General features: G+C 40.6%; 1 protein-coding gene across 2 annotated transcripts in view; it reads right to left on the bottom strand.

Moving 5' to 3' along the window:
• Positions 1–24,157, bottom strand: part of LOC113023877 (adenylate cyclase 9) — a 49,759-nt gene that overhangs the window by 8,265 nt on the left and 17,337 nt on the right. For both annotated transcript variants that reach the window (XM_026170301.1, XM_026170302.1), the window contains exons 2-8: positions 13,800–13,999; positions 10,954–11,061; positions 10,512–10,750; positions 9,984–10,086; positions 8,696–8,904; positions 7,583–7,742; positions 2,502–2,653 (exon numbers count right to left, since the gene is read on the bottom strand). In XM_026170301.1, the coding sequence (XP_026026086.1) occupies positions 2,502–2,653; positions 7,583–7,742; positions 8,696–8,904; positions 9,984–10,086; positions 10,512–10,750; positions 10,954–11,061; positions 13,800–13,999 (1,171 nt within the window). The remainder of the gene's footprint in view (positions 1–2,501; positions 2,654–7,582; positions 7,743–8,695; positions 8,905–9,983; positions 10,087–10,511; positions 10,751–10,953; positions 11,062–13,799; positions 14,000–24,157) is intronic.

The raw sequence follows: 24,157 nt of genomic DNA, 5'->3' as shown, positions 1-24,157 counted from the left end.
ACCAATGCAAACCTCTTTCTTTAGCATTAAAAAAAGGAATTATTATTATGTACTAAAGAAGTTCAGTGTTAATTTTGAGACTAAAAAGCAATAATTGCAATAATTTTTGTAGTTCTATTGGTTACATGATGGTTTGTTTTTTTTTAGAAATGTATTTTTTCCCAAAGTGCAAATTTTGCAGGTGAGTGCATTTAAAATTAACAATACAAATGCTATTTAAAAAGGTCAGCAGGAGGCAATTAACTGCAATAAAGTGCTAAAAAAAAAAAAACAAAGAAAGGAAAAAGCCTGCCTTCTTTTGTGCCTGGTGTGGAGGTGATAGTTGCAGCTCAAAGTGTTAATTTGGAATGCCAGGGGGAGATATTATCGGAGTGATAATTGGCACGAGAGAATGGTTGGCATGGAAGCGCCATGTAAAACTTTGGCTCGCTCCTGTAGCTCTTTACTGAGCGTTTGTCCTGAATGTTTAGATCTGAGTCCCACATCTTTCTGGTCCTCTGTAATAGTGGCATTTTATTAAAACTGAGAAGAAGTCATCTCACTGCAAATACAAAATGCATGCATGCTATGGATGTTTTAAAGGCAGCAAAGTTACGTTTTTACAGCGAGCAGAGCAGTTTGCGCCGTAGATTTTTAATCCTGTACACTGAGATCAGTTCATAATGGAGCACAAAAGCCTCTGCGGTGTCTCTCTGCATACACAGATGCCCACAATGTCACAAACTCCCTCATGTATTTTGCTTTTTTCCCTCCTCTCCATCAGATCAATCACATAATATAATGAAATGTGCAGCTATTAATGCGACTCGGATTGGAAGCATGCAGAAAAAAGCAAGAGCAATGTGTGCATTTACAGATGAGGCACAGCTGCAGTAGCTTCATTAAGGGTGGATTGCAAATAACCTTTTATGCTCTTCTCTACATCCTGCAGGTCAGCTGTTATTAGTGCTGGGCGATATGACAATATATATCGTGTCGATGATAGAAAAGTGTCTATTGTGCCATTTGTCTTCTATCATTTCTAACCTAATTTTATAAATTATTACATGAAATATACCATTAAAAAGCCTGTGGCAAATATATTAGTGTTGTCTTCTCACTATACATACTCTTAACTTTATGCAAGAGAAAATAAAGTATGAAAAAATGATATTTTTCGCAAAGAAACTCCGTCTTGTGGTTTTGCGACATGGTGCTGCTTTACGTGCACCCGGATTTGCGACATGCTTTACGGTAACTCAAAACGATGGATGTGCGACAGGTTGCAGTTTCATGCCCGGACATGCAACAGGCAGAGACAGCTACACAGGCAGCCCAAGAGGAAGCACTTTTACCGAAAAGAGGGGGTACATCTGTGATTTGGTTACATTTTGGGTTCAACAGCACCAACACGGAGCAGAAGACGCCCATTTGCAAGCTATACTATAAAACTATTCCTGCACCCGATGGCAACACAACAAATCTCTCCTATCACCTACAGAAGGTCCACGAAAAAGAATGCTCAAGAATCCAGAAAATCCGAGCTAAACCAAGTTGTGGAACGACAGGAGCAAGTTGGGAAAAGAAAAACTATAGCTAGCCAAAGATACAGCAGTCTTTCACACAAGGCCCTTATAAGAAAACGTCCCAGCGCCATAAACAAATCACAGGAGCCGTCTCGTGTTACATTTGTAAAGGCATGGCCCCTGTTTATGTAGTTGAGAAGGACAGCTTTCGTGACCTCATAAAAGTCCTTATAAGTCGAGTTGCCTCGCTTATATGACGCATGCCGGGCCAAAGTAGAGACGGATGTTTGCAGTGTCGTGCATTATGCCTTGACGACTGACCTATGGACGAGCAGAGATACGCAGCCCTACATGAGCGTAACCATCCATGTCATTAACAAAGACTGCACCCTCTGCGCTCGCTGTTTACAGACTGCGTACTTTCCAGATGACCACGGGTCAGGTGGTATATCGTGATATATATCGTCATCGTGATATAAAATAATTCATATCGTGATAAATATTTTTTCCATATCGCCCAGCACTAGCTGTTATACACATGTGCCGTGTTTGAAATAAAGCTGAATAATGCTTGAATAATCTCTGGATGACTCCTACACTTCACCCGAGCTCTCCGCTCTCCCCTCCGCAAAAGTCTCCATCGGTTTCTAACAGAAGACTTCTCCCTTTTCTATCAAAACACATTGATTATTCTCCCGCTGACTCTCACCGATCTGAACTGCTGTTTCTGGAGAGAAAATGTGGAATACCTCCACTTACACTGTGCCATTTCAGTCAGTACATTGTACATTGAGGATTATATGTAGTGAATATATGCAGAGATCTACAGACTAAACACAAAAGGTGCAAATTTGTTTTACAATAAGGGCTGGCTAGAAATCACTGCTCTACCCTACTCTAACCTTGACTACTTAAGTCTTTTATAGGGATTCATGATAGCATCCCACAGAGTACCCTGCACTTAGTGTTTGTGTGTATGTGCAGTTAGCGTCTCACCTTTCCCCAGCCAGAGGACTGCACAACAGCAGCAGCAGCAAAGCAACCCCTGTAGCAGTGGCTAGGATTGAGCGCATCCAGAAACTCAGCTGACAGAAGTTACAAAACTGGATGATGGCCAGGATGGTGGCACAGCACAGGAACGCGGTCACCTGAGGAAAAACAAAAGCTAGTTATTCGAATGTCTTAGCAAATACAACAGCAACAAAGAATTCTTGCACATTCAACTGAAGCGTGTGCTATAAAAACACCTACTAAGCACGTAGTGATGTAATGATGTAATACTGGCTACTCCTCAGCTGTAAAATCCAGGTTTTCTGTTTAAGCACTTAGTGGTTATGTTGTGTAACACAAGTGCATCATACTACATCTTTCACCACCAGAGCCAAAGCCAGCATGTTGTAGCCCAAAGACAATCCATAGGCTTATTGAATAAAATATGATAAAAGCTTGAAGGTTTTTGGATCAAAGTACTACAGTTCAGTTCAGATAACTGCAACCAGAAAGTGCCTTAAGATGATTACCCTTGTGAATTATTGCTACATAAATAAAATTGAATTAATTAGCTTCCCATTTCCCCCACAGCAAACGTTTTTCTCTACAGTTCTTGTTGCCATTTCCTTGGTATTTCCCTGGATTGTGTCAGCAAAACTGCAATATTATATCCTAAAATGTCAAGAGCAATTCAGGGAATAAGTGCACACACACTTTCAGTTTTCAGGACTAGCTCTATAATTTCATGGAACATTTTTTTTAAATTAATGAATCATTTTATTTGTTTATTGTCACAAATAGACCTTTACGACAATCAAAGGGATTCTATTTTGCTCATTTCCAATTTTCTCCGTACTTTGTTCTTGGACCTTACTATAGTATCTTTGCATGATTCTGATTTCAAAATGATCCTTATTCATCTTAACCTGGGCTGTGGTGCGACACCTCACTTCATGCACATTGTGAAGCAAGGTTTTTTTAGCACCTCTTCCTTTAAACTAGCTTTGTTCTCATTGGCTGGTCCTTGCAAACGATTAGAACAGCAGGCGGGTGGAGCTGTGGTGCTGCTGCATTCCCAGCCTAAGGTGGCATTATTAGGAATATCCTCTGTCACTGACTTCTTATAGAGCCAAGAGCAGGAAAAATTTTAAAATAAAATTTAAAAAAGCTTCCTGGTAGATGCACCTTAATTTGAAAATCCCAGGCGATTTTGAGAAAAGTTGACTCTGGTCTTGAACTCTAGGTCAGGGTCCTTGAGATTCAAACTTGTTTGAGATTTTTAGTAGGTCCACCCAAGGGATGAATTTAAAAATCCTACATCACCTCAACCTTGAGTTGTCATATTCACAAACTTGGGTATCAACAGTAACAATACCCCATGAACCTTTTAAGATTGAGGGGTAAAAACTGTCTACAACAGTGTTTAGTGCAGTCTGAAACCTGCACTTTGGCTTGAAGGGATTACTTCTATATATAGCATGAAAATAACTGGATGGATTTCAAAACAATGCTGTCAAAATGAGTTTTTCACCAATGTTGAAGATTTAGCACTGAACAAACTGTAGTGTATTCAATCTCAAATTGAAATCCACCACGTGAGCAAGTGTTGGGCCATCTACACTAAAGCAGAGTCATGCTGGAAGAGAAAACCTAAGCACAGTCCAAAATGTGTTGGTAAGCTGAGGCATTAAGAGTCCCCTTCGCTGGAACGTTCCAGACTCACTCGTCAGACAGAGTGCCAGATAGAGAAGCATGATTTGTCACCCTACAGAACATGTTTCCACTGCTCAGGAGTCCAGTGGTGGCTTTCTTTATGCCACTTGGTGCTGTAAAGCCTGCATGTAGCTGAACAGCCATGGAAACGCATGCAGTGAAACTCCCGGCACACAGTTTTTGTGCTGATGTTGATAAGTCTGCAGCACTCAGCAACCCTGCTCTTCAACTTTACATGGTCTGCCACTTCATGGCTGAGTTGCTGTGGTTCCTAAACACTTCCACTTCACAATAATAATACCACTTAAAGTTCATAATATAATATCTAAGAGGACATAAATTTCACAAACTGACTTGTTGCAACAGCAGCATGCTATTACAGTGCCACGCTTGAATTCAGGGAGCTTTTCACAGCAGCACAGTCTTTCACAAATGTTTGCCAAAGCAGGTTACATGGCCAGGGGGCTTGATTTTCTACACCTGTGGTAATGGGCCTGAAATAGCTGAAGCCAGTGATTAGGAGGTGTGGCCCAGTACTTTTGTCCATAAGGTTTAGCTTTGTAAAGGGATCCTTGACCCAATAAAGTGAGCTTTTTTGTCATAGTTTTGCGGAAATGTCTTAATGGTCTAAGCCTGAATTTCAAAAGCAACATAAATGAAATATAATGTGATTTGTAAAAGTCTAAAACATAGTGATTTAGGCTCTTAGAAACACGCAGAGCTCTTTTCATGCAAAAACATGCAGACAGCAAAATGAATTTGGGGACATTTTCACGCTGTTAACCAGAGGTGGGACCAAGTCATTGTTTTGCAAGTCTCAAGTAAGTCTCAAGTCTTTATCCTCAAGTCAAGTCTCAAGTAATGTCAGGCAAGTCAGAGTCGAGTCTCAAGTCACTGGTGTAAAAATCCGAGTCAAGTCACAAGTCTGAAACTTTGAATTTCAAGTCCTTTCGAGTCTTTAAAAAAAAAAAAACAACGAAAAAATAATGTTGCAGTTATGCTAAATGTAAATATTAGACCATGTAATTTTAAATCTGTGTTTTTCTCAACACATGACAAAATAGTGAACTTAGAAAATATACACAAATTGTGAAATTGCACCTCTTTAAAATGCAGCTCAATTAAACCTAGCTCCAAGAATAATTTTCACCGACAGTTCTGAGATAAGCTGCATGTTATTCTTGGATGCGGTTGTAGGACTGGCTTTAAAATCGCATGACAAAAATATCATACACATTAAAAAAAAACTGTATCACCAACGTAGCCTGGACAACATTTGCTAGTTAGATGAAGTCAGCTATCTCATTGTAGCATATTTATATGCATATTTATAATCATACGGTTCTTGGAGTGAGTGCATACACTCATGAAGTTTAGTAACTTCAGGTCACTGCAACAAGCCCAGGTACAGTTTACCGACGGATGGGTGCAGGACCTTGAAATGCACCGTGTAGAACGAAAGACCATCGTACGTATCATAAGTTTACCAGTCTCACAAATCGTCGTCATAAATACACATTCGTTAACCGTTTATTAATAGGACCTTTGAGCTCAACGGTAATTAATTAGCAGTGGAAATAATTTCTGGTACCCATCACAGAAATGTAGCAGTGACAATAATATTGTATGCTGTAATCGTACTGGGCAATTAGTGATACAAAAAACCTGTTTTATCCTGTGAATAAAAGTATATGTTTTTGTCAATGTACCATAATAACAGAAGCGAAACGCAATATTGTGTCAGGACAATTCACTATTTATGCACAATAAATAAAGGAGCATAGCGTGACAATTTCTGTTCAGCGCCAGACTTACTTGTAACCTATATCACTAATTATGTTATGAAAATGACGTATTAACTACTAAAAAATACTGACCTTCGTGTAAATGCTTGAAGCAGACTAACCTGTGAGCTGGAGTGTTCTGGGACGTTATATTTGCTCTTTGAATGGCTGCAATCCAGGCCATCCGTCGCCTCTTTGTTACTTCGGAAACATGGCTCGAACAATTTCTCTTCAACGACATAATCCGATAACAACCGATCTCTTTACCCGTCGGCTTCCCGTGGCTGTCATGCGACCGGCTATTGCAGTTAATAATACAACAGCTTCTTGACATTTTTGTGTTTCTTTTTATCGCTGTGTGACTGATTTCAATTGAAAGCCTGCGTGAGCTAGTACCGCTTGCCACGAGTTCCCAGAATCCTTTGCGGTTCTACCCGTGAATGACGTCACATTTTCAATCTCTATATAATATGCATGTTAAATTTTATATTTGGGGTAAAATATCAAGTCTTTTCAAGTAAACCGGTTCAAGTCCAATTCAAGTCCCAGGTCATTGGTGTAAAAGTCCAAGTCAAGCCACAAGTCTTAGAACATTTTTTCAAGTCAAGTCTAAAGTCATAAAATTAATGACTCGAGTCTGACTCGAGTCCAAGTCATGTGACTCGAGTCCACACCTCTGCTGTTAACGATTACATTGACAAGATAAGATCTTTTCCAAGCTCATCACTACACATGTCCTCCCCTCTCCCTGTCATGCCCTTCCACCCCACCCTAACACCCCACAACCCTCACTCAGCACTGTTATTGGGCCTTAACATCTTCAAAGGCATTAAAGTCCAGAAAACTGCATGTCTAATTAGCAACTCTCCCTGAGACTGTCGCTTTGATCTGCGAGCCCTGAAGCGATGGCGAGAGCTGAGGCGAGAGAGTGAGCAGGGTGGGAGAGAAATGGATAAAGACATCAGGTGTTGGAAAAACAAGATATGAAACCAATGCACATCTTGCAAGCAGCCGTTGGCTCCAACATGAAATACGAGACTCGTACGTATACAGAGCTGGAAATGCACTTGACTTAAAACACCGCAAAACAAGCGCAACTCAATCTTCACACATGCAGGACTCAAAGAAGAAAAGTCGACATTTCTGGTGCCAAAATCCATGCGTGTTCATTCTAGTGGTCCTATAACGGGTTAACACCAGCTAATGAGCTGTTTTAGACCATGATGAGTTTCAAATCAGCTTAGAGATAACAGTCAGAGTAAACCATTACAGCTACAAAGGATACTTCCAAAAGCAGGGACAACAGAGGCACAGTAGTTGCAGTTAAATCAGCAGCAATACAAGTACTATTAGTCCCAGCATGGCATCTTTAGTAGTAGTCCTGGCAGCAGCGTCAACTGCAATCTCTCTGAATGATACCAAGAAGCAGCAACTATGACGGTGCAAGTTTAGTAGGGTTACATTTTTACTTTAAACTTCTCCTTGAGATACTTTCAGATGAGAAATGTGTGAAATATTTTGAGGCTGTGAACCAAAAGATATTTGGGATGTTTAAGAAGTTTTGTTCAAGAGTTTAATTTTAGTGTTTACCTGAGGTTCCGGCTGGACGCCTGAAGTGAGGTGGGACAAGACAGAGATGGCAGGGAGAGAGACCAACACGGCGCCGATCACGTGACGAGAGACCCAGCCAGAAACTACCAGGAGGAGGGAGTGAGTACAGCTCATCACCTCCTCCAAGTAGAAGGCCATGCTGCACGAGAGGAGTGGAGAAGAGAAGGGGGAATCATTTATTGTCTTAATGAAAATCAGAATGAACAAAAACTTTAACCCATAACTGAAAAATATCAAAGTTAGACAGAAAATAAAGTAGAGAAAAACACGCCGCCTCTTCTCCTCTAACTTCCTCAATCCTTGCTCAGTCTGGGAAAAAACTGCAGCAGATTCTCATTACCCTTAATTATGATACATTATTAAAACAATAACACTGTCCAAGTCACAGCAAGAAGATGAAGATTTATTGCCCATTTAGGCAAGACAATAAGTGAAAATTAATTAATCTTTAAATACTCTCCATGCACAGTCATTAAAGTAAGTACCACAAGAAAACACATCCCGAGCACTACTCAGAGTATAGGAAAATCCAAGGATAAGTTGTTGTTTTTTTCTCTTTTAGCCTGGTATGAGTTTGTCATTGTGCCGGTTTCTAAGCCAGTAATTGACTGGGGAAATTTATCCGTGGTGTGGAAGCCAAATAAAACATAAAACAGTGTAAAACAATTCATGCTAGTCTCAGTGGAAAGTCACAGTCCTGCATGTTGGTCTATCAGTAGTTTCAGTTCCGTGGCACTGAAGCCCAAGAGATACAGATTTTTATTCGACTGTGACAGCACTCGACTTGAAAACAAACAATTGCGTATTCTTACGCCCAGCTGGAACCGCACCGAGAGCAACGGTATAAATAACACTTGAGCGATTTCGCTATCCCGCCAGGAAAAATAAAATCTGGGGAAAACACTGAGGCCTTGTCATTGTTTTGTAAAAAGGTCAAATGTTGAGACAATGAATGTGTTACGTTATAAAATATGTTATACAAATGTTTTTATTGTCATATCGGTCAAAACATTTTTGATATACAACATGTGTGCACACTCACTAACACCCACAAACACTCTCCATCTGCATCAGCTGCCTAAACATCCTCACCGTATGGAGAGCACCAAGGAGGCCAGCTCAAACAGACCAGCCAGGGGAGCCAAGGCCAGGGCAGCGGTAGCCAGAGTGGATGAGCTCATGAGAGGTGGAAGAAAGCAGGCCAGGGTGAGGGCCAGGAAGACAAAACAGCTGAGGAGGACATCCAATAAGGAGCTGAAGGTAGTGCTTGCAAACGTCTGCACCGGAACCATGTTTCTGACCTAAATGGGAAGAGTAATTGCAATTGCTCATTTTTACAGAAACTACACCCACACCTTGCAATGCACACATAAATGTATGGATGTTTTACAATCAGGTCTAAAATGTGTAAATATAAATGCAAAACAAAGTACAGACACAATGAAACCTCCAAAATATTTATTTTACCTTTTTTTAGCAGTCGTATCCAGATCTGCGTTGTTTTTACGTGGTTTCCTTATCTGATTTAACTTAAAAAAATGTTACTGCCTTCTGTAAACTGCCAGATTATTTTTAAATTAATCACACTTCTTCAGTGGGTGTTAAAACCCCCCAACTAAATCCTATTTTCGTCCTTAAAGGGGGGGTGCAAAACGACAGTAAAAGCGACAAATAGAAGCTTTTTTACAAATGCAAAAATCCCCTGAATTCTTCCAATCGTTTAACAATTCTTTCTAGACACGAATGCACAAACTAAAACTTGTGCTGCTTTAGCAAATAATAAATATTATATAAATGTTTACATACTGAATATATTTTCACAGCTAAACCCAAAAGTCATAGTCATATGCAAACTCTTATGATCACATACTGTAGACATTTTGCGTGAAGTGATCCTAGTGTTGTGGGGTTTTTGTTTTTTTGTAGTAACACTGGTTTAACACCAGGTGGCTACAAGACTTTGAGGTCAATGCAGGCCAACTGGAACTGGTCCTGTGTGTGTGTGCCTGTGTGAGAGAGCATGTGGTATAAAATTTCGGAAACAAGAGGGGTACAAGGAAAAACTTACAACAACTCCACCCCATCGGTCAAAGAGACAAGCACGCAGTGACACAGAGAGAATCAAACGCTCTGCCTCAGATTCAAAAGATGCATTAGGACACTACTGTTTGTCATTCGTCTCCTTATTGCCTTCTGCTTTTTAACAGTTCAGGTTTTTGGGTGGTTCTTTTTTTCTTATCCACGTAGGAAGCCCTCTCTTCTGCTGAGTGCTATTTTTAGTTAAGCCTCAAGTTAATCAGCGAAGAGTGTCAAAATCACAATCGCTGGTAGGATCATCAAACAGTTGAGTAGAAAAATGTGTTTGTGTACTTGTGTGTACCTCTTCCTTGTAGCTGCTCCGATAGGCTTTTTCCAGAGGGCTCTTTAGAAAGTTAAGACTGATCTTATTGATGGGTGGTTTGAAAAAGTAATCCTTCATTAGACTGGAGATCAGAGTAAGGAAAAAAAATACGACAAAAGGTCAGAAAAAGTCAAATGGTTCACTTATTATTTTATTGTGTGAAAAAAATGCAACAACTGTAACAACTCATCTGGTGATTCAGGACAAAACAAACAAACTGTAAGTCTGAAACAACTGCTCCGACATTAGCATTAAACCCTTGAGTCCTCAAGTAATCATACGATGTTTGCATTTCATCTTTAAGAGCATCCTGAGAACTCTGTGTGTGGAGTTTATGCGTTTATCTCTGTGATCTGGCGAGGCGAGCCCTCAGTACAAAGGTTTATTTTTAATAAACCTTTAGAAAATTATGAAAACATGGCATCATATTCAATGCCAAAGTGATAAGGGTGCATAATTAGTCACCCTTATCAGATCATAAATTCCACCTTTAACCACTTTGCTCACCTGTCCTCCCCTATAACATCCACGAAATGGGCGTCGCTCTTCTGTCTGTAGTTCTTGGCACGCAACTGTATCAAGGCAGAGTGATCCATGCCTGTACCTGCTGCCCCCGTGCCCCCAGCCATGCCGAGACTGGTGCCAGTTCCCATGTCACATAGAGAACTCTGACTGGCCCGCACTGGTTCCTCCAGCGGTGGACTCAGCAGGCCGTTGACTGCCCTGGGGCTGTGACCTGGGATAAACTGTGATGAGTAGATGAGATAAAGGCGATGACAAAGACAGAGGGACCAGAGTCAGAGGAGAGACGACGGAGGTGAAAAAGAAGAAAGGACACAAAAAGCGATAAGCACGGGGCATGACTGTCAAGTAGCTTTAGAGACAAATGCTTAATCGAGTGCTTGACAAGTGCACCGATGCTGTCGTTGCTCGTGTGTGCGTGTTGTACCTTGGCACTGCTAGTCTTGTGCTCTTCCTGGCAGCCATTCAGCACAGCCACATCATCACCCTGCTCTGCCACTGAAGACAGGACCGTGTTATGAAACACACAGGGAGGCTGGAGAGAGAAAAAGACAGCAGGGGGAGATTTTGACAAATTAAACATATCATACAGAAGCGGCTTGTGCAATAACAGCATCAGATTATATATGATGGAGCTGTGCGCACTGGTATGTTTTAAGTTTAAGTAAAAGTGAAATGATGAGCTGGAGTGTTTCAGTTTTATAATAAATCCCCCTAATAATTAAGACTTAGCAATGAATACGAGACAAAATAACTCTGTGTGAGTCACACAATGGTAAATGGCCTGTATTTGTATAGCGCTTTACTAGTCCCTAAGGACCCCAAAGCGCTTTACACATCCAGTCATCCACCCATTCACACACTGGTGATGGCAAGCTACATTGTAGCCACAGCCACCCTGGGGCGCACTGACAGAGGCGAGGCTGCTGGACGCTGGCACCACCGGGCCCTCTGACCACCACCAGTAGGCAACGGGTGAAGTGTCTTGCCCAAGGACACAACGACCGAGACTGTCCAAGCCGGGGCTCGAACCAGCAACCTTCCGATTACAAGGCAAACTCCCAACTCTTGAGCCACGATCGCCCCTGTTCAAAATGAGCTTCCCTTCATCACTGACTGGTTCAATAATGCACCAAAAGTACAGGGTCGGCCATTTATATGGATACATCGTAATAACATGGGAATGGTTGGTGATATTAAAGTCCTGTTTGTGGCACATTAGTATATGTGAGGGGGAAACTCCTCGAGATGGGTGGTGACCATGGTGGCCATTTAGAAGTCGGCCATCTTAGATACAACTTTTATTTTTTCAATAGGAAGAGGTCATGTGACACATCACACTTACTGGTAATGTCACAAGAAAAACAATGGTGTGCTTGGTTTCAACGTAACTTTATTCTTTCCTGAGTTATTTACAAGTTTCTCTTTGTTCACAGCCATTGACATGTCGAAGAGGTTAACACGTGAGGAGCGGACCGAAATTGTGTTGATATCTGGTGAACGCAGTAACCAGGTCATTGCAGCAGATTTCAATGCAAGACACCCTACGAGACCATCCATCTCCCATGCTACAGTTAGCAAACTGCTTGCTAAGTTTCGTGAAACTGGTTCAGTGTTGGATTTGCCAAAATGTGGATGCAAGAAAACTGTCACTAATGAAGAAACATCAGTGGCTGTCCTAGCTTCATTCAACAAGAGCCCACAGCATAGCACTCGCCGCATCCCATATGGAAAAGAAATAGTAAAAACTTACATGATTTACTCATGAAAGTGGCCACTTTCTCATTACTTTCATATATTGTTTTAGTAAGTATCCAAACCATACAAGTTTCATTTATATAATTTTTCAAGGGATCTTATATCTGTTTTCACTCTTGTATGCTTTCCATACAAGTTTCACACAAGACAGATGCAAACTTTATAAGATTTATATATATCTTTTCCATATGGGATGTCACTGGAGAGTGGCATTAGTCGAACATCCCTTCTGCCAATATTAGCTACTCACAAATGGCACCCTTACAAACTCCAGCTACTGCAGCATCTCAACGAGGATGACCCAGATCGGCGCACAGAATTTGCAGAATGGGCAAAACAAAAATTGGAGCAGGACCCTCAGTTCATGCAGAAGATTTTGTTCAGTGATGAGGCAAACTTTTATGTGAATGGTGAAGTTAACAAACAAAACCACCGCTATTGGTCTGACACTAACCCACATTGGATGGATCCCTCCAAGACTGTTGGAGCAACAAAAGTGATGGTTTGGTGTGGTATATGGGGTACAACGATAGTGGGTCCATTCTTCATCAATGGAAACCTCAAGGTCACTGGATATTTGAAATTGCTACATGATGATGTGTTTCCCTCTTTATGTACTGAAGCTGGCACGTTCCCTGAGCTTTTCCAGCAAGATGGTGCACCACCACATTATGGGTGCCAGGTCCGAGCATTCCTAGATGAACAGTTTCCTGGAAAGTGGATTGGTCGTCGTGGGCCAGTTGAAAAGCCCCCAAGGTCTCCCGATCTGACCCCCTTAGACTTTTATCTTTGGGGTCATCTGAAGGCCATTGTCTATGGTGTGAAGATACGAGATGTGCAGCACCTGAAACTACGGATACTGGATGCCTGTGCTGGCATTTCTCCTGCGGTGTTGCTATCAGTGTGTGAAGAGTGGGAGAAGAGGGTTGCATTGACAATCCAACACAATGGGCAGCACGCTGAACACATTTTATGAGTGGTCAGAAACTTGTAAATAACTCATGAAAGAATAAAGTTACGTTGAAACCAAGCACACCATTGTTTTTCTTGTGACATTACCAATAAGTTTGATGTGTCACATGACCCTCTTCCTATTGAAAAAACAAAAGTTGTATCCAAGATGGCCGACTTCTAAATGGCCACCATGGTCACCACCCATCTTGAGGAGTTTGCCCCTCACATATACTAATGTGCCACAAACAGGACTTTAATATCACCAACCATGCCCATATTATTATGGTGTATCCATATAAATGGCCCAGCCTGTACTTCAGTTTTGTATGTTACTATAGACAAGTGATTCTGACTGCTGGGGCACAGAGCTGGAAAAAAAAGGATTTGACCAAGGGAATCCTTTTTATTGTTAATGCCTGATTAAAACAATGCAGAGTGAGAAGTATTCTCCATTTCTTGATATGACAAGTATAAGAGCCACTGCTTTAAGTGAGGCATTCATCAGAAGGACAACAAGCATCAATGCCAGTTTGAGTTCCTCATATGTGGTTGTCCTCTTACCCCAATCCGGTCAGGTGGTTGGTGTGGCAGCAGAGGCTCAGCGGCTTTCGCCCCTCCAGGGATGAGGTCTGGTGTGTGGGTCGGAGGACAGGAGGAGCGGCTGACTCCTTCAAAATCCTCGCCTGGCAGTGCCATCTGAGAACAGCCACACTGCACATCATGATCCGGCTTCCTCCCTGATATCAGGTAGGTTTTCAGTTCTAACAAGAGAACAAAAAGCAATGCAGTTTAGAGGAGAGTAGCATAACTTTCACTTTACTGGTTGAGTGAGATTAAAAAGAAGTGAATTGCAGAGCACAACCGATGATAATTTCTTCAAAGCGGTGTCACTTAACACAATCCTAACAGCAGTGGCTTGCAATTGCTAAATTATTACTCGAGAATTTGTAAAGACCAGTCATCATGTGCCTCTGAATTCCCAAAGAAAGCAAATTTTCTTACTTACATATAAAAAATCAACTAAAATGGTGTAGTAACTTTTAAATTAGGGTCTATTTCCCTGAGAGGCACCACTGCACATGTTGCTGATAAAAAAAGGACTGGATTATGTTGAAAATATGGACTCTGGGCAAATTTCTTTCGCCATTATGAACAAACAGATGGTCATGTTCAGGAATATGAATATGAACTGCTGACATAAGTCATTTTTATAGTGGTATGTACTGAGATGATCCACCTGGGTTTTAAATGTTAACCACTGTTAGATGTAACCAAAAATCTGATGATTCAGGCAGGTCTGTAACTGATTTGTCAATAAACTAATTTAATAATGAAAGGGCAGAAAAAAAGTCATTTGTAGCTGTTTTAGGTGTGTGGGTACAACAAGGAAGCGCTAAGGACACACCCTCCCTTCCCCGATCAGCACAACGCTGACCGTTAGCCATTAATGGCATTTGAGGAGGAAATTTTATACTTGTAAAAATCATGGCTAGGTGTAGACACACACTCTTCAAGCACACATGATCCATGCTTAGTGGATTTACACAAATGCTGACAAGCCAACGGTAATGCAATATTGGGTGTTTCACAAACTGTGTTTGCATATCAGCCCACGGCTCAGGCCTATTCACCTCGCTGAAGAGCCAACAAGGAAATATACAAACAGTGGATTAGAGAGATGGCCCATAGCCAGCTACTATCAGCATGTCCAAACATACAGTAACCTGGCTAACTGGCCTCATTGTTCAAACAGCTAAAGACGCTAACCATATTAGCAAGGGGGGGTGACTGGAAGAGCATCTAAAGGGTTACAGTGACATGGTCTATAACAGGTCGTGTGCTCTCTACTGTAAACTGACTGATGAAGTTACTATCATTAAAATGTGAACTATTTACTAGTAAAATTGAACTTGATGGCCTGCAAAAAGATATGTTTTCAATAAACTATCATTTATTCTACATAAGTGCTATTCCAGGTATGCAAGATAAGAGCTCTTAGGACAAATACACATTATTATCAGCGCATGCCTAGCTCAGCTATGTATGAGACCTTTTCAGGGGTTCTGTGGTCCCTGCAGCTTCATGCATGTGCTATGTGCAAACACTTGCTTGCATGCTTCATACACATGTAGTAAAGATTTAATGTTTCCAAAAGTCATTTCAGGTGAAGACTGAACTGGATACATCACAGTAATGAAGTAATGAATCCCTGTCATAAAAATAGATGTTAGATTTTTTTCTGTTTTGTTCTTGAAAAAACAAAACAAACAAAACTGAGGTATGAACTGTAATTCTGGCCTAAGAATTGAGCTACGAACCAAGCTGTGGATCTGGAGAATCTGTACAGCCCTAAGAAATCACATTTCTGACAGATACTCTATTGTACAGTCAATTACTCTACTTGGGAGGAATGAAAGCATAATTCAAGAGTTCTGAAATAAAGATCTGAGTGCTCGTTCTATGAAATTCCTCGTGATCTGTCTGCATGCCAATGTACTGTTTTCATTTAACTGAAAAAAGAGGAAGATATGCAACCATGTGTCAGTCTGATATGTGTGACTGATGAGCATCCAGTTTATATGTGAAAGCTCGTGCGTCAGTCTGATGCTGAGTGGGAGTGTTTGTAAGTTGGTCTGTGTGCTACAGAAGATTATCAAACACACACACACACACACACACACACGCACGCACACACACACACACACACACACACACACACACACACACACACATTTCCATCCCTTTCAGTCCTCCTGCAGGGAGTTAACTCAACTCTCTCCAGTTTTTGTACTTTTATTAAATTAGTCTAATGGAGCGAAATGTGGATACGAAATTTTTACGTTCCTCTAAAAAGTCCAAGGGATGGTGTAAAGTAAAGCTAAATTATTCAAGTTTTTTATTTATAAATAATTAAAATGAAAGAGACGGACAAGCTGATAGCCAGTACTCTTAAAAAAACGAAACCCAGAAGTTGGCCAGCAAACAAAAGCCGCACACACACAGTTCACAAGCTGCACAAACTCTCTGGTACTAGAGCTCGCCTTTCTCTGGCCTTAAGTACTCTGGCCTAATTTCTGAGTAGAGTCAGCTGCACAAAAGCGTGGCACCTAAGGTGGGAGAGACGGTGGACACACCCACGCAGAGTCAAAATCACAGCAGGCCCAGCTGGGGCCGTAACAGATACTGTATTGGTACAACTGACACTAATACCTAGGTATCAATTTCTTTTTCTAACCTGTTGCTTTCGATAAAAGTCTAAGAAAACTTCCAACTGATAACGGTATTGGCTGAACTAATTTTATTATTAGATGTATAATAGCTTTATAGGGTTTTAATCCACTGTAAGATGCAAAAATTCTCTATTTAGAGATTCGAACCAACAGATGTGAGTTGCAGTTTCACCAAAACTTGTTATTAAGCTTCTTATCACCATAAAAATCATTCTGTTAAACTAATTTAATCATTCGAGTGTCCTGTGCTTTATTTTGGGCCCTTGAACCAGTCAGTGTCCTCACCCTGTGCTACTCAACTACAAGAATCGGTGTTACTTTATGTATGAATAATTTGTACAACAGTGACGTGGGACTTCAGCTACAGCAGATTATCAGGAAATATATCCAAGTAATTGTTTTAAATGGATCATTTAGACAACGAGCCTAAATCGGAACCAAATAATGGAAAAAATATTAAGAAACACAATGACTGATGGTTTCGTGGATTAAAATTATGTGAATTAAATGCTTTGCACTGCGCAATCAACATTTCGTAACCTGACCTCAACTAAAGAAGATTTCTGACTGCAATACTAGAAAGCACTCTTTGCATCAGAACACCAAATGAGGGAATGCCTTTTGGAAACATATCATTCATCACCCTAGTGAGGTTTTAAAAGCCTGTGCCCAGAATCTATGTCAATGAGGCTAAAAGCTCTTCTGGAGGCAGTTGGCCCACAAGCTTAGTAGCACACTTTCATTTTTCATAGATGAGAAGCCAAGAAATTCCTTAAGATGCATCAGTCTGACACCAAGAAAACTCCAACTGTACTGAATTGGCAGAGAAACCAGTCAGTAAATCTGATTACATAACCGGTAAACAAGAGTGGTCTCGGTGGAAACTTTGAAAATTTGTGTTCCATCTGCATCTATAAGTAGGAGACATTTTCACTTGTATTAATAGGAACTGCACCAGTGTTAATAACTGGTTAAGTTAAAGAGTTTAGATAGATAAACATCTATTTTGTGAATTTCCCTCTTACTCCAACATGCCTTCTTCATAACAAAAATGCTGACATGCTACAGACAAAGATACGGACAACTCAAAAACAGGCACTAGCAAGCGGCACACAGATTGTAAAGATGGTGAAATCGACCTAGAGTATTTTGAAGGCCATTGAGCCTCACAATGCCTGGCATAATCCACATTCCTTTTCTTCTTCCATTTCAGATTTCAAACGTTGTCAACAGCGTGCTTGAAAGTCTAAAACAAACCTTGAGGGAGTTAAACGCTTGATATAACAGACAGTGAAAAGATGAAGTTTTCCAGCAGTAAAGTGCACAGCAGGTTGATAGTTGTGCGCATGGATTCAAAGGTATGAGTATCTACTGCTTTCTAAGGGCAGCACACTACTACGTGTCTGTCTATTGATCTTCTACAGGCTCTGTAAAGGCAGCACTCTGGGAGAAACTGACACCAGTACTCTAAGCCTCAATGCAGCTCAACGGGCTTTATTGATTTATTCAGACCAGCTGCCTGGAGCAGAAAGGGTTCAGCTGGGGACAGCTACACATACTACAACCACACATACAAAAACACCACAATGCTCATGCTGTAAACACTTAGCCATATACCTAGACATCTAACAGAGTTAAGAACCTGACCAACCTAAATTACGTGGCAGGATATCTTAAAGTTTCTTCCTCTTTAGTCTCCTTTCGCATATCATTTTTCCAGACTAAGCCATCGTCAATGATTTTCATAACAAACATTTCAAACTCTGTGCGTGCATTGCTGCAAATGAAAATTACATCTGTCCAGCAACCACCCCCGCCCCCCAACTCCCAAGAATGTTGTCTGTTCTTTGTCAATTAACATCAAACAACATTTGATGTATGTTACAAGACTCAAAAGATATTTTTTTTTAATTATAGAGCCAGATAAGATAAGACGTGCTGGCACTGCATGTAGGATAAAACCCAGTTGTTGTTGTTTTCTGCACAAACTTCCAATTTATCGAAGCACGAACAAACGCACAGAGAAACGCGTGCACACATCAGAGATGCAACAACTCAGAGCTCGTCGTGATTACATCTTCCGTGATAGCCATGTGAAGCTGTGTTGCAATGTTTTCAGATCATTCAGGTAACAGAACTGGTAAATATATTGGGAATACATCAGAATATTCTAGTTTGTTTTCGCTTCATGTTCTAATTGCGATCAAATGTTCAGGCCTGTGGTTAAAAAAAGGACACAAACCGAACTGTGGGTTTCAATAATTATTACTTTATTATTATTCATCCTTTCGCAATCTGTCCATGCATCGTTTCATAATGTTTGTTTTTTTTATTTAATAGATCTGCATTAGATGACCTTAACACACGTTGAACCCACTTATTGAGGTTAAAGCCTGCTAAAGACTGCTAAATCATAAACTAACACACAAATAAATAAATCACAACACAGCAAATGAGATTTTACATTAGCCGCTCCGATGTTATCTCCTCCTGTATTAGCTGGACTAGCTTCTTTATGAATTCAATTATGTTTTGTAACAGTATAACGTGTCTCTTAAGCTCCTTGTGGCTTTTGTTTGGACCCTAAAATTATTTAAGAATGAATGGACATCCTAATGAGAAGGCCGAAATGTACCAGTGTGGTCAAGGAAAATATTTGCAACACGCAATGTCAAAACTAACCACATATGACAGTAGTGTTGACACATAAAGCAACAGCTACTTTCAGTTTGCTATCTGCTATGCCTTGTTTATGACAAGTTTCTTAGTTTTACAGCTGTATTAACACGCAACTTTAACTTAAAAATGACACAACTGACCAGATGACATAACATTTATAATAACCAAAAACAAAAACAACTTTATTTTTTTTGCATATCTTACCTCCTTAGCGTATACCGTATTCAGGAAATATGCAGCATCTCCATGTGGGAGACACATAAAGTGGATGAATCAAACTAACATGCACACACAAAAGTACCATTTTCTAAGCGTATGACTCATCGAAGGTAATGCAATGCGGTACGATTGCTCTTTTCCCTTATAGTCTCATACATTAGAAACCATCTCCCAACTTCTTAACACACGTGCACGGCTGGTTTTACCAGACCAGATCCGCACAGGCATGAATCAATTAATCAATCAGTGAGACACGAAGATGAATGGAGAGGAAGTAAAGCTGAGTCGTCACATTCCACATGCACACTTGAAGCCCATACACATCATGGCTACACATACTCACCTACACAAACACACACATGCTACACAAACACACACGTGCTACACAAACACACACGTGCTACACAAACACACACGTGCTACACAAACACACACATGCACACACAGAAAATTACTCTCCAGAAAACAGACTCCCAACTCCCTGACACTGACACACATATAAACGCGCTACTCTATCAACATTAAAGAGCACCTACTGCACTCTTTCATTATTTACACTATATATACTGTTACAATGGCGGATGCTCAATAGTTTGAATGTTGTGTTTATAAAGTCCTGTAGTATACCTTTGAAGAGAAGAGATTTCTATGACGTACTCCAGAAGTACTCCTGTGCAGTTAGTAGTACTTGGAAAAATGGCAAATTCCCCAGGAATTTAGTCCTTCTTTGAAAACACCTGGACCAGGAACCAATGCTTATCCCAGGGGAATTCTCCTATGATGTGACGCACAGTGTATTTAATTTAACAATTTAAATGACAAATAATTATATGGAATATAAATACAAATATTTTAGAGCCTAATTTTAAAGATACAGTGTGTAAAATACCACTGCTAGATGTCAGATTGCAGTCAAATGACTACTGTCTTCTTACCCCAACCAATTCAAGTGCACAATCCTACTAAGGTGATTTGTTGAAGATCTCCTGAACCTTTGTGTCGGTAAAAGTTGCTGCTTTGGCCTAACAGTACCTGACAAGCTGGTGACAGGAGGGTCAGATGTATAATCTTCTGACACTAAGTGATTGGGCCGATAAATAAGCATATTTGTGCAAATTTTTGCTTGTTAGAGCCTTGACTTCAGTTCAGGAGATGAGTGTTGAGGTGAGGAGGAAGAGGATGATGTGGAAGGAAGGAGAGGGGGACAGGAATGGAAGAGGAAGATGAGAAAGACGTAATTCAAAAGAGATAATACACATGTACAAATGTGAAATGGTTAGCTAGAGATATCTGTGATCTTTAAATTATTTTACGTGGCTGGTCTCGAGTCGCATACATAGAATGCAATCAGGCAGGATGGTGAAATAAACTGTTCAGACTACTTCCCTCAGGAAGGAGGTTCTGCAGCATCCGGTCCCGTAACAGCAGACTGAGAGACAGCTTCTCCCATCAGGCTATCAGACTGCTGAACACGTCATAGACACCTCACCTCCACTACTGGAACTTCAACATTATGCACTCCATACTGTACAGTAATGCCACTGTTTTGCACATGTCTCAACTCTGTATATTTTTATATATTTTATCTATTGTTTACTCTATTTAATTTGTAAAATATGTGTACACACACACACACACACGTAGAAAAATATTTAGTATACACATCCAGAAATGCATATACTATTATATATTGTACATATATTTATTAGTTTCAGATGTAGCCATTCTTGTATTTTGCTTGTTTACATTATTGTATTTTGCACAACTCTGTTGCTTGTGAAGCTCGCACACAAGAATTTCACTCACATGTGCTGTACCAATGTACCTGCACATGTGATGTGACAATAAAAGTGATTTGATTTGATTTGAAATCAGTTTCGGCCACTATTTTCAAAGTGGAGACCAACATGGCGACTTCCAAAAAACCAGCAGCTGCTCCTTTGCATATTTAATAGATTAAATCAAACTTTATAATGATGCATTCATCAATTTGTTGCAAGATTTAATAATCAATAGATATTTATGAGTGTAACATTCTTTTTTTAATTAAATAATATTAAAAATGACTTACTTTATCTTTAATATAAATGAATTTCAGATAATTTCGAAAGCTTTGATCAATTGTGATGGCCTTTTTCACTTTCCGATGTCATACAGCACAATGATTTGCTCGTACATACAGGCTGAATGATTTTGCAGCTTTGCATTGATACACACCCTTAGTACATTGTTACGGTTCGGCGTTGGCAGTGTATTGTTTTAGGCGTTTTGTTTTGGCGTGACTGTTATGTGTTTCCTGTTTTACTTTGAAAGTCTGTGTTATCTTAGTGTTCAGTTTACGTTTCCTTGTCTCGTCAGGTCTGATTTGCCCCAGCTGTGTTTCCCTCCTGTGGTCCATTCCCTAATTGCTCCTTCTATGTATTTAAGCCCTGTGTTTCTGTATGTCATGGTCGCGATCTTCCCCCCGTTGTAAATAGTTTGACGTCTTGTGTTTGGTGATGTAAATAAATGTCGTATCTTGCTTTAAATGTCGTTTTGGGATTATTTTTGTGGAAGCCCGTATTAGTTTTTTCTCGTGTGTTTTTGCCTTATTATAAAGATAAACTCCTGAAAGGTAGTTCTACAATTCGTAAGCACAAACGTAAACATGAATCGAGACAGACTTGATCCAAAAAATGTGTACAAGTGTGCAACAAGCATACCGAGACAAATGTCTGGGCAAATGTTTTAAAACTACATCTGACATTTCAGACCATCCCCAGAGAGATGGCTCATTCCCAACTCACTACTTCCTGACAAATGACCTTTGACTTTATGGCAACTTCCAACCACATGATCAAAACAGTGACCCAAAGGTCGCTGACTCCCCTCTGGTCCCACACACAGAGAAGTGAACGTATGTGAATACAAAAGAGGGATGGAGACACTTCAGCAGACTAATTAAAGAACTTCCATCGTTCTTTGTTTTCTCATTCTTTCATTTTGCTGCTTGAACAATCAGAAATAAATAAATCCAGAGCTAAAAATAGATTTAAACTTGCTTCCCCCTTTCATAGATTTATCCTCCAACTGTCCAATTTTATTCACGTTCACCTTCAACTTCTTCTCCTTTGTCTCGCCAGACCTTACATCTCGCAGCACCTCTCGCTACCTATTTTTATAGTTGATCTGCCTCGTCTCTGCTGTCTTGTTCTTTCCCTTTTTTTTCAGCTGTCTGCCTTCAACTTTCTCCCACCGCTCACTCTTCCCCTCTCCAGCCCTTCCCTTTCCTATCCTCCAGTTTTCTCCCTGGTCCGTGGCGGGTCTTGAGAACAGGGCTCGACAATAGCAGAAGCCTCCATATTTGGACACGCTGATGGAACCGAGGGATGAGGCTCTCACACGATCCTCCTTCAAATACCCTCCCATTCCTCCCTCTCATCCATCCCTCTATCCCTCCTCCCTTCCCTCTTTTGAGCCATCATTTTAGTCCAGGGAGTTCCTCACTCTCTCCCTCTGCTTCATCCATTTCTTTTCCTTTGCACCACCTCCTTGATCTTTTAAATGTCATTGCTGGGATTTAATAAAGCGTCTATAGGGACCCTGGTGGGTTTCTTCTCTGGTTTTGGTCAAACACGAGACCTTGGTCCCGTCGCCCAAGGGTTTGTTCGCATATTTCTAAATTGGTCTAATCAGGAAAAGTTGTAAAAGTCTGACAAACAACACAAAATGTTGACTTTGTTTTTTCATATACATATTTTGGAGTTGGCATTAACGGATTAAGGTTGGGGTCATGGGGATTTCCTATTAACATCGTGTTTTAAGAAAACATATTAGCATTTTCATCACCCGCAGTTTGTTTGCGCCACAATCAGGAGGTCCTACAAGTGTGTGAGTGCGCGGCATGCAGTACAGCGGGTTGACAGGAAAAGTGACGCACTCCAACTGCCACTGCGTCACTCTGATAAACATACAATCACGCACACACAGCTGTTAAAAGGCATTTAAGTGTCTCACTTCGCAGAGTCTCTTGAGTTTCGCCCGGGGAGGTTGCTATTCAGCGGCAGAGGAAAGTCCTTGAGGAAGAAATGACCAACCTTGGTCTTGCTCGGGAGAGCTGATGACGACTGATGCATCACTTTTTTGTGTGTGTTTTTTTAATGCATGCGCACACGGATGGGCACATACTAATCTTGACTCCATAGTGTGGTGGTTAAACCTAATGCAAAACACATGCAGTGCGGTGACAGATATTTATTGTCTCCGTGAGATCTTATCTGCTTCTGGTGCAAATGAACTTGATTTGCAACACTACAGAGAACAACTGTTGCACAGAGTGAATCATTCTGCTATCTGCCATAGATTCACAATGTCCAGTCACACAGTCACAAAGACACATACACACCTCCTTGCTGCCCAAAGCTAGTTTGTGGGAAATCCTTGGGAAAAGGTCATAACCACAGAATATGCTCCCTCTCTTCTTTTTCCCCTCCCTCTTTTTCTCTTTCCACTGATGTCACACAACTCTCTCTTTCCACAGACCACCAAGGGACGCCACTTTGCATTCCTATTATAGTATGATTTTACTGATACAGGTTTTTTGAAGGCTATTAAAAAGATATTTGGAAAAAGAACTTCTGCCATGTTGTTGTTCAGTGGCAAACCTCCACTAAAACAGCTCACTGTCTGGGCAGTATTTACTTCTAAGGAAAAAGAATTGTATTTTGTCTTCTTTGTTCTTTTTAAACATATTTGTAGGCTTTTGTTATTGGCTCAATAAAAACAATAGATAATTGTTTTTTTCATGATTTA

This window comes from Astatotilapia calliptera, chromosome 6, assembly GCF_900246225.1.
Source record: "Astatotilapia calliptera chromosome 6, fAstCal1.2, whole genome shotgun sequence".
In the NCBI taxonomy this organism is placed as follows: Eukaryota; Metazoa; Chordata; class Actinopteri; order Cichliformes; family Cichlidae; genus Astatotilapia; species Astatotilapia calliptera.
This window is presented reverse-complemented; position numbering and strand designations above follow the sequence as displayed.